The 11,679-nt window shown below is 38.1% G+C and overlaps 3 protein-coding genes across 3 annotated transcripts; 1 reads left to right on the top strand and 2 right to left on the bottom strand.

The window, feature by feature from the left end:
- Nucleotides 1-450: 450 nt before the first annotated feature.
- On the bottom strand, nucleotides 451-4,679 carry GCK72_013717 (uncharacterized protein; the record flags this gene model as incomplete). Its single annotated transcript, XM_053729953.1, has 11 exons — nucleotides 451-729; nucleotides 779-988; nucleotides 1,038-1,191; nucleotides 1,238-1,353; nucleotides 1,399-1,493; nucleotides 1,541-1,738; nucleotides 1,792-1,965; nucleotides 2,017-2,111; nucleotides 2,157-4,374; nucleotides 4,420-4,584; nucleotides 4,628-4,679. 11 exons carry the CDS (start codon nucleotides 4,677-4,679, stop codon nucleotides 451-453), a joined length of 3,756 nt encoding a protein of 1,251 aa, XP_053584725.1.
- A 1,112-nt stretch (nucleotides 4,680-5,791) lies between these two features.
- On the top strand, nucleotides 5,792-7,820 carry GCK72_013716 (uncharacterized protein; the record flags this gene model as incomplete). The annotated part of the gene is made up of 7 exons (XM_003096865.2): nucleotides 5,792-5,884; nucleotides 6,380-6,606; nucleotides 6,651-6,860; nucleotides 6,905-7,076; nucleotides 7,121-7,442; nucleotides 7,492-7,658; nucleotides 7,707-7,820. 7 exons carry the CDS (start codon nucleotides 5,792-5,794, stop codon nucleotides 7,818-7,820), a joined length of 1,305 nt encoding a protein of 434 aa, XP_003096913.2.
- A 414-nt stretch (nucleotides 7,821-8,234) lies between these two features.
- GCK72_013715 (uncharacterized protein) lies at nucleotides 8,235-11,498 on the bottom strand (the record flags this gene model as incomplete). The annotated part of the gene is made up of 15 exons (XM_003100866.2): nucleotides 8,235-8,495; nucleotides 8,549-8,853; nucleotides 8,900-9,206; nucleotides 9,253-9,332; nucleotides 9,376-9,653; nucleotides 9,700-9,801; nucleotides 9,854-9,942; nucleotides 9,991-10,149; nucleotides 10,196-10,290; nucleotides 10,344-10,411; nucleotides 10,457-10,704; nucleotides 10,750-11,005; nucleotides 11,057-11,190; nucleotides 11,246-11,338; nucleotides 11,391-11,498. 15 exons carry the CDS (start codon nucleotides 11,496-11,498, stop codon nucleotides 8,235-8,237), a joined length of 2,583 nt encoding a protein of 860 aa, XP_003100914.2.
- Nucleotides 11,499-11,679: the final 181 nt, after the last annotated feature.

Here is an 11,679-nt window from a genome sequence, read left to right as displayed (position 1 = left end):
ACGAATAAGAACTAATCTGAACTGAGGTCTGTTGGCTCTAAAATGATGATTCCTTATCTCTAAGTGAGGTCTGATTCGGGCCGGTTTTGATTCCGGCAGTTCTTTTTTGGCCGGTACTCAACCGGGCTGTTCTCATTCGGGCTGTGTTCTGACTCGGCTGGTTCTAATTCGGGAAAAATTACAATAAATCCAAATAAAAACCAATTGAAGTGAAACCCTGAATTCTGAAATGTTCCCTTGAACTTTTAACAAGTCTTGGAAAATTTGGAATCTACAATTTGGAATCTATATGATGATCCATGTATTGGGTTTTTTGGAGACTTTAATTTCAAAAGATCAGAGTGTTACAGATAAGACAATCATTATACTAAACATGAATATTTTCTCTAAAACTTTATTGATTCTATACAAAAATGTAGTTCCAAATTACGACTAATATTCAATATTCCACTACTCGGCACCCGATGTTGTTCCAGTTGTTCCGGTAATACCGAGAGTTGTTGCAGTGGATCCATTCAATTCACAAAGAGTATTACATGCTGTCCCAGTTGTTCCTCCTGTAGTTCCAGTGGTTCCTTCGGTACTTGCAGATTTCTTTGATTTCTTAGTTGATTTCATCTTCTTATGACATATCTCTTGAGAAAGAAGCATCGCAATAAATTCGTCCCTTTCCAAGAAAGTGTACGCCTTTTCAGTTTTCAGAATCGGGTAGAGAGCTGTCAGTTTATCCTGAAAATAATGAGAAATTTATTAACGGAAGAATTAAAAAATAACTCACCGCATTACTCTGAATATAAATGACAAAAATGTGTCCTAAATCGTCTCGATAGTACGGGCATTTTCCAGGAATCATTCCTTGCATCACAGGGAATTCATCCACGTTCTGGGCACCCAAATCAGTTGAAACCTTCTTCAAAGCGGTCCAATCAATTGTGTGAAGATCGGCTTGGTCGAAATGGATGATAGCATTCGTCAAGTAGGGAACGAACTGAAAAATTTGAAAATAAAGATTTTGCAAAATGAATTAGAAACCAAACCATTTTACTATTATTCAATTGAATATCGTCGATTCCTTTGTATGTTTTTCCATTGAATTTTATCTTTTTCACTTGGAATTTGAAGTCATCACGGAAGTTGTTTTTCTTTTGAACCGCAGCAGTCAACCAGTCAGATGTCATCAAAATCTTTGGACTAGAGAACAAAAATAAATAAAATCACTGTTTCAGTCTATAGTTACCTGCATACAACACCAAGGTAAACTATCGCTGATGGATCATCCTTATCCAACTCGAACAGTCCATCTTTTCCAGTTTTCACAATGACGTGTGTTGCTTTTTCAATCTTGCTCACAATCTGAAAACTTGAAATATATTGAATTTCAAAACCAAATTATCCTACATTCTGTTTAAACTTATCACAAAACTGTTTCTTTCCTTTCACTTTTTCATCAATGAAAATCTTGTATTTGTCGATAGGCAACGCTTGTGGAAGAGCTGAAAGCAAGAAAACGATACATCTATATTTCAAGAATTCGTCTCACTTTTTCTGAAATTCTTCTTTTTGAATCCATTGAGAATCTTCAGCATTTCCTTGTTTCCCTTTGCTCTGTCCAGTGGTGTCTCATAATTCGAATCCAATGCATCCATATCAGCTCCATGCTTGATCAGGAACCTCACCGTGTCCACAGATTTATTGGAGACAGCCGTGTGGAGTGGAGTTTCAATCACTTTTCCGTAACCTAGGAAATAGAAAAAGGGTATCGAAAAGCAAGAAATTTCCGACAAAACTTACAGTGAACATCAATATAAGCTCCATTCTTCACAAGTCTCTTCACTTCTTCTCCTCGTTTCTTGAGAACTGCCAAATGGAGTTGAGTGTATTGAGTTCCATCGTTATTTGTGAGTGCTCCTTCACTCAAAAATCTGAGATGTCTCCAAGTTTCTTTTCGACCGAGCTTAGCCAGACCTGAGCTTTTATTTTTTTAAATGTAAAATATTTCTTCTACAAAAAACTCACGACTTCTTCTCTTCATACAGAAGATGATAGCTACCAAAACTACGAGGAAAACAATAAGAACTGCAGCCAAAAGTAACAAATAAGATGCAGCTGGTCTGAAATTCAGAACACTTCACTCAAATACTACTGCCTAAACAAACCCATTTTCAGTCTCAGCTCCAGCTCCCGCTGTTCCATTTTGTGCCTGCGCATTCTTCAGTGTTCTATCGATTCCGAAAAAGTCGTCGAAAAACTTTCGAAGCGGTGTAAAAGTCAATGAGGCTGTTTTCAGTGCTTCATGATTTGCAGCGAAATCCAAATCGAGAGAACTCAATTTCTCAAAAACTGGAGCAGCGGCTTGAACTTCTGAGTCCTTCGAAGCAGAGAGACTAGTTGGAACATAGTTTTTGAATAGACTAGAATCAAGTTTCAATCCATTGACAGACGTGGCATTCTCCATAATTCCAAATACACTCTCGACTCCTTTCGTTTTATAATGCCCAGCCATTTTCTCGAATTGTTCAATTTCTTCAAAGAGTCTCTTTATCTTCTGACGAGTTATCGGTGTCCAAACACTCTGCATTGGCGGAACACGGATTGACCAGATCTCTTTGTCTACTTTCTCTCCAAATTTAGTGGCAGCCAACACCGATTCCTTCTGATCAATCACCTCGACGAGCCTATTCAAAGTGTTGACTCCGCTCTCCAATTCCGAACCAATAGTCTTCGATTCCTCTAGTTTCAACAGCTCCTGTTCTCCAGTCTCATTCTTCGCAGCTGCTCGTTTTGTCTTCTTCGATTTACTGTCCAATGAATTCAAATCAGTTTTAATCTTCTCCATATTTTCCAGAATTCCCTTTGCTTCTTGAATATCTTCCTCCTTTATAAATCTGATTTGATTACCGAGAGCCATCAATTCAAACGAATGCTTCGTATCAAAATCGGCGGCATTATTCTTCAAACATTCAAGAGCGGCAAGGAGATTTGTGTCCTCCAGAATACTCTGAGTAGTTTGAATTATATCGAAATCAACAGTTTCCATCAAAAGTTCATCTAATTCCGAGTTCATTCTCTCTGATAAAGTCGTTGAAGCTTCTTGTAATTTCAGCAAAAACGTATCGACATCAGCGACTTTTCTCATTTTTTCAACAATGTTCCATGCTTCGTCATTGGATAATGTATCGTCTTTGATTCCTTTGATTTCTTCATTCAGTTTTTTAAGAACATCATAGTTTTCAATCTCTGGAATTCCCAAAACTTTCTGAATCGAATCGTGCAAATTTGTGACTTTTTCATAGAGTTTCATGGCGAATTCGTACGATTTTTCAAAAAGTTCCAGATCAATTTCTTTCCGACGACTTTTGAGTTTAGTGTTGCTCAAGCAAGTGTGGGCAGAATCCAATGCAGTTTTAAACTTTTCAGAGGCTTCCTCGAATGCCTTCAGTTTCTCCACAGTGTTTTTCACTCTGGCAAAAACTCGTTTGAAAGCAAATATCTGATATCGATTGTATTTGGAAGTGAAATCATTTAATCCTAATGTTATTTTAGTTGCTTTCTCACTGAAACTTTCTAAAAGAACCAATGATTTCTTTAATTTCTCGATTGATTTTTTATCTCCCTCGGCAAATGAATCCAAAAACCATTTCTCACTGAGATCTGTCTTAAAAATTTGAGCCAATTGAGAAGGTTTCGGACTGATTCTGACGGCTGAGATATCTCTGACAATTGGGAACAATGAGTCGAGGTCTTTCATCAAATCTTCCATTTGTTCTTGACTTTTCATTATATTCGTTGATTCCAATTTATCAGCTTCCTCTTTCAATGAAGTCAACCATACAAGAAATCTGTTTCCTCCGAGTTTCGTCTGATCAAATCGTGTTGCAACATCTTTTATAATTTTCACTGGTTTCAACACTTCATCCATCTTCAAATCCTTATAATCAAACAGTGCCTTTAATTCTGTCTCGTAATCTTTCAACTTTTTAATATACTCTTCATACGCCTCCATCTCAAATCGAAAACGAATAATCGCATTTTTCAATTTGAACAATTCTTTCTCTTCAGTCGGAACTCCAGTCATAGTTTCATTCATGATAGTTGAAAGTGAGTCAGCCAACACAGTAAGTGGCCATTTACCAACAATTGACTCTCTAATGTTCACTTTTCCACCAGTAATCGCCAATGCTTTTGCTTTGAAATCATCAGTGAGACTAGTTTTAGATGCTGTGTTCAGAGTCTCCAATTCGTTACTGAATTCAGAAAGAACTTGAAGAGATTTCCGAAGCCATCCGGGTTTCTGAACTTTGGATTCTCCTTCAAATGGCTTCAAAAGAGTTGAGAGATCATCCAGTTTTTTGGAAGCTTCAGAAGTTTGAAGGTCTGAAATAGAAGATGTACAATTAGCTCCGCCCACTACATTCCCACCTTTCAAACTCTCCAAAGACTGTGGATTTTTGATATGAATCATGCTAGCCACTGCCTGAATTTCTGTCAATTTACTGTCCAAAAGCTCATTTTGGATTGTTATTCCACTAGTCAAACGAGAAACAATCGATAGTTGAGAAGTGACTTGACGAATATTTGGCGCTTCTGGAATTCTGGAGTAACATTACAGTAGAGCACACTTTCATACCTTCGAGCAAGACGAATGAAAAAAGACAGAACACTAGAAGCAAAATTCGCATTTCGGAAGATTCTGAAAGTGTAGTTTGTAGTCTATTCGATACGTACAAACAAACTTCAAAGCTTCTGTGATTCTGTGCGAAGATGATGATAGTTTTATCAAGAATGATCAGATGGGAGATTTAAAATACTGAGAAATCTTTTTTTGCCCCTCCCGAGTTGTTTCATGTAGGATGTCACGAAGTACGCGATATTTTAAGAGATAATGTCACGTTTTTAGTGATAAAAACTGAAAACGGTTACGGTAGTTGTGAAATGGATACTGTAATTCGGTAATGATTCCCACGACACGGAAGTCGTTTGAAGAGTCCAATCAGCTCCCGATTCCGTTGAACCCGTCATCAAATGTCTTATCGTGTTTGAACATATGTGCCTCAAAAAAACCACCCTTTTGACGCCGAATCAACTTGGACGCAGAGAAATAAACAAAGAAAAAAGAGATAGAATGGACATTTCGCCTCCCACCACACTCTTCTCGCCGGCAGACAATTGTCACCACCTGTGCACTTTTTTTTCAGTTCTTCGAGATTCTTTTCGATTTCTTTCCAGATTGTTTTCCTCAACATTCACAGTCAGAATCTCAAAAACACTCCTAACTTCTCAACCAGTTAGAAACCCAATTTTGAACTCCCCCTGTTTTCCGAATCCCAGCTCATTAGCATCAGGGCGCGTTTGCTGTTTTCAGGAAAGAGCCATTTTTGGAGTTTGTTGCGAAATTGTTCCTTTTTCTCTCGAATTTCTGTATTTCTTTCTTTCATTTTTTGATCAATCTAACACTTTAAAGTTGTTTCAGCTTTTGAAACTTGATTTTTCTACATTTTGTAGTTCAAGTATTCCCTGAAAACGATTGTTCTCTCCCCTTCTTCATGTCTCGTTTTTTAATTTACCCGACTTTCCACGTGCTGTCTCATCACGTGGGCAGTCAAATGGCAAACGGAAAGTGCAATTTATCAAAAACTTCTTTCTATTCACTTTTCTATTCTCTTATCGCAACTGTTCTTCTCTTCGGATATAGTTTATGCTTTGCTCAGATTATTTTCTTTGAACTGGCTTTACTTTTTCTTACATTTCTTGTTTTCTTTTCAAATTGATAAGTTACTGAATTTACAGGCAAATGGATCCAGATGAGGTCAATCGAGCCCTTGGGCACTACCTCAATGACTCCGATTCGGGCGAGTTGGTAGTCGAGGACAGCACCACAGTTCAGGTAAGATTAGCATGTTAAATGATTTACAACGTTCAAACATCAACCAGTAAACAATAATTTATTTGGTCTCCATGTTCATCAGTCTTCTATTTTGACTCGATGAGTTCGACTTTGACCCTTCTCTTTATCTCTTCAAAGTTTTCTCTTTTTATTTCATCATCTGACGAAAGTTTCTCCTAACGTGCAAAATTTCTCGCCATTTTCGTGTCGTGGAAAACTGTCGTTTTTTATTCTGGCGTGATCGCGAAGTGAATTCAAACCTTTTCCAGCGATAATACTAAATTGCGACACAAAGGATACAATGAGAGAATGTATGTTGATAAGAGAACATGCTGTTATCACCTATCTGTCCGCGTGACAACTGATAGAGAACAACCAGACTAACCATAGAACGGAACTTTAAACAAAAGAATGTATAATAAAGATCAAAAGTTCTGAAGAATGACACAAACTTTGCAGGAAAGTTTCTCAACAACCTCCAAATTAAGATTTCAGGTGAAAAATCCGGAAGCGCGGAAGACTGGTGATAAGATCGAAGTGTTCTATTCTCGCAAGACGACTGTAGTTTCACCAACCAATTCTGATGACGAAGATGCAGATTTCTGTTCTGACTCAGAGCTGCTCCCACAACAAGAAGGACATCGATCACGTGCCACATCGTTTGCAGGAAGAGTTCGTGGAGGAAGTGATGATGAAGCTATGCCAAGACACACCGTTCTTCGGTGAGAATCTCTTTCGGAGGTCAAATTCATATTTAGATTTTCAGATATCGCCGTAAGAAAGGTGGGCAATGGAGAGAAGTGAATGCACAAGGAACTCCGGATAGAAGGAAGGACGATGAAGACGAATTGGAAGTTGATGTCAAAGAGGATAGATCTGAGCAGACTGGAATTGTGACAAAGACTTACGAGGCTCGTTGGAAAGTTCTGAAATATGAACATTTACCAGAATGGCTACAGGATAATGAGTTTTTAAGGTAAAAATCACTGTTCCCTTCTCATATAAAACTTTTATTTTCAGACACGGTCATCGCCCCCCACTACCATCTGTGTCCGAATGCTTTAAGAGTATTTGGTCCCTTCACACTGAAACTGGAAACATTTGGACTCATTTGATTGGATGCGTCGCGTTCTTCTTTCTTGCCTGTTGGTTCTTGACGAGACCCGATAATCACATTCAGTTCCAAGAAAAGGTGAGATCGAAAATTTGTTGTAAAAACTTATTTGACTTTTTAAGGTTGTGTTCTCATTCTTCTTCGCTGGAGCCGTCGTTTGCCTCGGACTTTCATTCGCATTCCATACTCTTTCTTGTCACTCGGTGAATGTCGTCAAAATCTTCTGCAAGCTGGACTACATGGGAATTTCTCTTCTTATTATCGGATCTTTCATTCCATGGATTTATTATGGATTTTATTGTCGAAGAGAACCCAAAATCACATATATCGCAATGGTTTGCGTTTTGGGAATCGGTGCGATAGTCGTTTCTTTGTGGGACAAATTCAGTGAATCGAAATATCGTCCAGTGAGAGCAGCAGTCTTCGTTGGAATGGGTTGTAGCGGTTCGTTGTGATTATTAAAAATCTGATTTTTCAAGTTTTATAATTTCAGGAGTAATTCCCACGATACACTACATAATAACCGATGGAGTTCACTCTCTTTTCACCGATAATTCATTCCACTGGCTGCTTCTAATGGCCTTCCTGTATTTACTCGGAGCCGCTCTCTACGCAACCAGAACACCAGAAAGATTTTTCCCAGGAAAATGTGATATTTGGGTGAGTACTATCAATGTAATTATACAATCAGTCATCGCTAAATTTCAGTTCCAATCCCACCAACTCTTCCATACCTGCGTCGTTATTGCCGCTTTCGTCCACTACTATGGAATCTCGGAAATGGCATTCGCTCGTCTCAATGAACAGTGTCCTGTTAGATAGAATCGCTTGATAGTTTGCTTTTCGAATCGACTAGTTTTCATTCGTTAACTCACACATCACAAATGTTTATATCTTCCCCATTTCCCGCTTTACTTGTAACCCATGCCCCGATTCCTTGACTACGAAACCCAAATATTCAAATTTTCTGTGCTCTCTACTAGTCTGTACAAAATCTTCTCCCGATGGCAAGTAGTTTCACAGTAACTCCTGTTTTTGGCTCAATTTTCCAGTATTTCCATTTTCCCCTGCTTGTGCTCTATTCATCACTTCCATTCGATCAGCTCGCCTTAAGAAAAACCAAACGCATTTTTCGCCCGTTTTCCCCAACCTGTGGAAAATAATAAATATTAAAACATTAAGATTTATGTACCTATTTAACAAATATAAAACCAGTTAAGAAACATGAGTGAGAATTTACACCAGTAGTCTAGAATTTTGCGCTTCCACGTGGCACACTTCCGATTCAATTCCATTATCAGCAAAAACTGATAACCAAAGTCGTTGTTTCGTGGACAGACGGTCTCCTGGACCTTTCACTTCGATGACTGCAACCGTCTTCTTTTCGGGATTCCAAAGCGTCAAATCCGGGAAACCTGATCGTGAATTTCGGTAATTTTCAGCAAGACGACGAAAGATTGACACCAGAGCAGTACGGGAAATGCATTGGAAGAGACCCTGAAATTAAACAATGTTACAAAAACGTTTCTCTCTAAAAATCAAGAACTAACCACACAATCTTCAACTCCAGACGGAAAATGTTTCCAAGAACATTCTCGATTCGTTTCGTTTTGCTTCAATGTCCATATTTTACGTATATTATCTTCAATTACTTCCTGATCTACTTCTCCCAACCATTCAAACCGATCCTCGAACTTTTCTTTTCGTTTCGAATAGAGTGTATTACTTAGATCAGATGGACAATCTTGAACTTCGCTGTGCCAAGTGGATGCCACGCCTTCTTCCGTAGAAAAGATGATGTCATAGAAGATGAGTCCGAACAGTGTGTGCCACGTGGCACCTTCATCATGGACACCTGCAAGTATATACCTCATTTTAAATCATAACTATTCTCAACCAACCAATCGTGTATCCCTCATTCTCCATATACCATCTTCTTGCAGCTTCCTCAACAGAGCACTCCACGTCTTCTTCCTTTTCATCATCTCGTATCACAAATCGATTGAGTCTTCCGTCACCAAGACTTTTCGCTATAGTTCTTGCACTAATCACTCGTTTTTTGGGAATGCCAATATTTAGTGGCGGTCGGAAATCAGGAGGCATTTCTTTCAATTTCAGAGCACGATCTTGAATTGATAGAAGCTCTTTTTCAAGAACTGACGGGTCGTTGATAGCTAGTTGAATCATCTTTGCGCATTCTTGTTTCTCCTAAATTCGTGATATGATTTAAATGAAGAATCTCAAATGTACCTACTTTCAAATGTGAATCCAGATTGAGCAACATTCGATCCCACCACAATCCACGAGAATCAATACAATATAGTTGAACGTCTTCTAAAAACCGCATATTATTGAATAGAAAAATGAAGATACTTACTGTTAGTAATCAGTAAATCTCTCTGCCATTCCACAGCCATTCCGTATTTTTTCTGTTTTTCGAGTAAAGTTGTCGCGTGTCCACAACATCGCGTATGAACCCAAATTGGTGTGAACTTCCGTTCATGAACCTCTAAACTGTCATAATATCGTTTGTGTTCTTCCGGCATTTGATCCAGAAATTCTTTCGCGTCGATTGCCAAATCGAGAGCAGTCTCATGGTTTCCGTTGGACATGTTCAAGACTAAAGTCGTTTCAAGAGATTTTGCAATCACATATCTGTAAATAGGTTATATAAATATTTTATAGAGAACAGGTAGCTCACTCCATTAGCATTCTTCTGTCTTTATAAAAACTCGTAATAGTCGGGCATGGATTCAATGCGGGAAATTGTACAGTACCATTCTCTACAGAAAGCATCATAAACCTGAATTTAGCAGTTTTCCTTTAATTTCTTACAGTAAATCACCATCACTTACAGTAAATCTTGATATACATTTGTGGCTGACGAATTATCAATTACATTAGCAGAATTAGTGGTGACAGGGCAGTATACGGTGAAGAGGCACTAAAAATACCATATACATTCAATTAACAAGTAAATCCCGAAGCAAACCTTGAAAAGATCTACAAATCCATCTCGAATTTTCACACAAGTACCTAATTCCTTTTTGAGAGCTTTCAAAACTGATGCCTCAACGCTTCCAGTTCCTCCAAATATTGACTGTTGAGATTGGGCGAAACACTTGATTGATTGAATGGTTTCTTGGCGATTCTGAAAATAATATTTGTGTCTGATGCTAGAGAGGGTGGAGAATTACCTTGTTTGAATCTATCTTGAACTTTTTTGCGATATTTTTCAAAACGGAAACATCGGAAATTTTAAGAGCTTCCTCAAGAGACTTCAGTGAAGAATCTGAAAGGCACTTTAAAAATAATACATTTTCGTGAAGAATTTTTCAAACTGACCATCGTCCACAAATTCCATCTTCGTTAACTCCACTACCACTTCGTTAATGTTTTGAACTTCGGGATACCTTGAAAAATAGTTTTTCAAACATTGTACTTCTATAATTTCTTACTTTTGTTCTAACTTTTCCAAATGATACCATACTGGTTTTCGGATGAATAATCGTACAAGAAGACATTTTGCTCCATCCGAAAGTTCGTTTACAAACCGGTAAAACGTTATTATATCACCAGGCAGCCAGAAATCATCGGAATAATAAGTACCATCCGTCTTCATTGTGGAAATGACACGTTTTAAAATCCGGATTGTACATTTCACATAATACGGTAGGGGGGTATTGGCAGTTCGGCTTTCGAAGTTCTAAAATTTATTGAATTTTTTTTCGATTTTTAATGGAAAACTCACATCAATCGTATCAATAACTTCTGCAATTGTCGCCGACTCCTTTTTCACAGGTCCTTGCTGACTTTCACTTCGTAACACTCTGGTAGATTTCCTTCGATGATTTTCAGAATCAGGAGATGTCTTGATATTTCTCACATGATTCGCAATGTTTTCTGTGACTTCTGAAGACTGTAATGATGTCTCCAGATTTTCATTACAGGTTGTTGGTCTAGGAGTGCCCAAGACAACATTATTTGGCGGTGCTGACGTACTTTCTCTGAAATTTAATCCATTTGGTATTCAGATTTGGTAGACGATAAACTCTAACAGTTCTTCGATTTTCTCAGTTCTTCTTCTTTTCTTCGGATTTGAAGTAATCTCCGAGAAACTTTCTTCACCCAGTACTATTTCTGGACCAGCTCTTAATAACACTGCTTCTTCCCGAGTATAAGTAGCCAGAACCTGAAAGGAATTCAGTTTTTATATTCATTTAAATATCTGAAAAAAATTGAAATACCTCTATTTCATCATCGTCTTCTGCCACATTACATTCATTCATATGAGATTTGTAACTAGCCAACGAAAATTTCACTTTGCATAGCGGACATATCTAGAAATGTATTTTGAGTTATTTAATGAGGCCACTTGCGAAATTGACTCACTCTTCCATTGGATTGCTTCTCAAACGCAGCTAAAATTGATCGCTTGTAGCTGACAGGACCTGCTGAACTCAATACCTTCTCTTTCTTTTCTTTTTTCACTCTACTCATGCTGAAAGTTGGAAATATTGGAAGAAATCTGAGTGAAATCGTCAAAAACAAATTTTGAAGTCGCGCGTTTCTCTACGTCTCTTATCTCTAAAGCGTGGCGATAGAGCAGAGTGTCTAGTCATCCAATATTGCAAACGTTTGCAAGTTCTAGTTGCCTGGGCAGAAGTATAGAAAACAAGAA

The sequence above is a fragment of the Caenorhabditis remanei genome, chromosome IV (assembly GCF_010183535.1).
Source record: "Caenorhabditis remanei strain PX506 chromosome IV, whole genome shotgun sequence".
Taxonomy (NCBI): Eukaryota; Metazoa; Nematoda; class Chromadorea; order Rhabditida; family Rhabditidae; genus Caenorhabditis; species Caenorhabditis remanei.
Note: the sequence above shows the minus strand (reverse complement) of the source record. Positions and strands in the feature narration are given on the sequence as shown.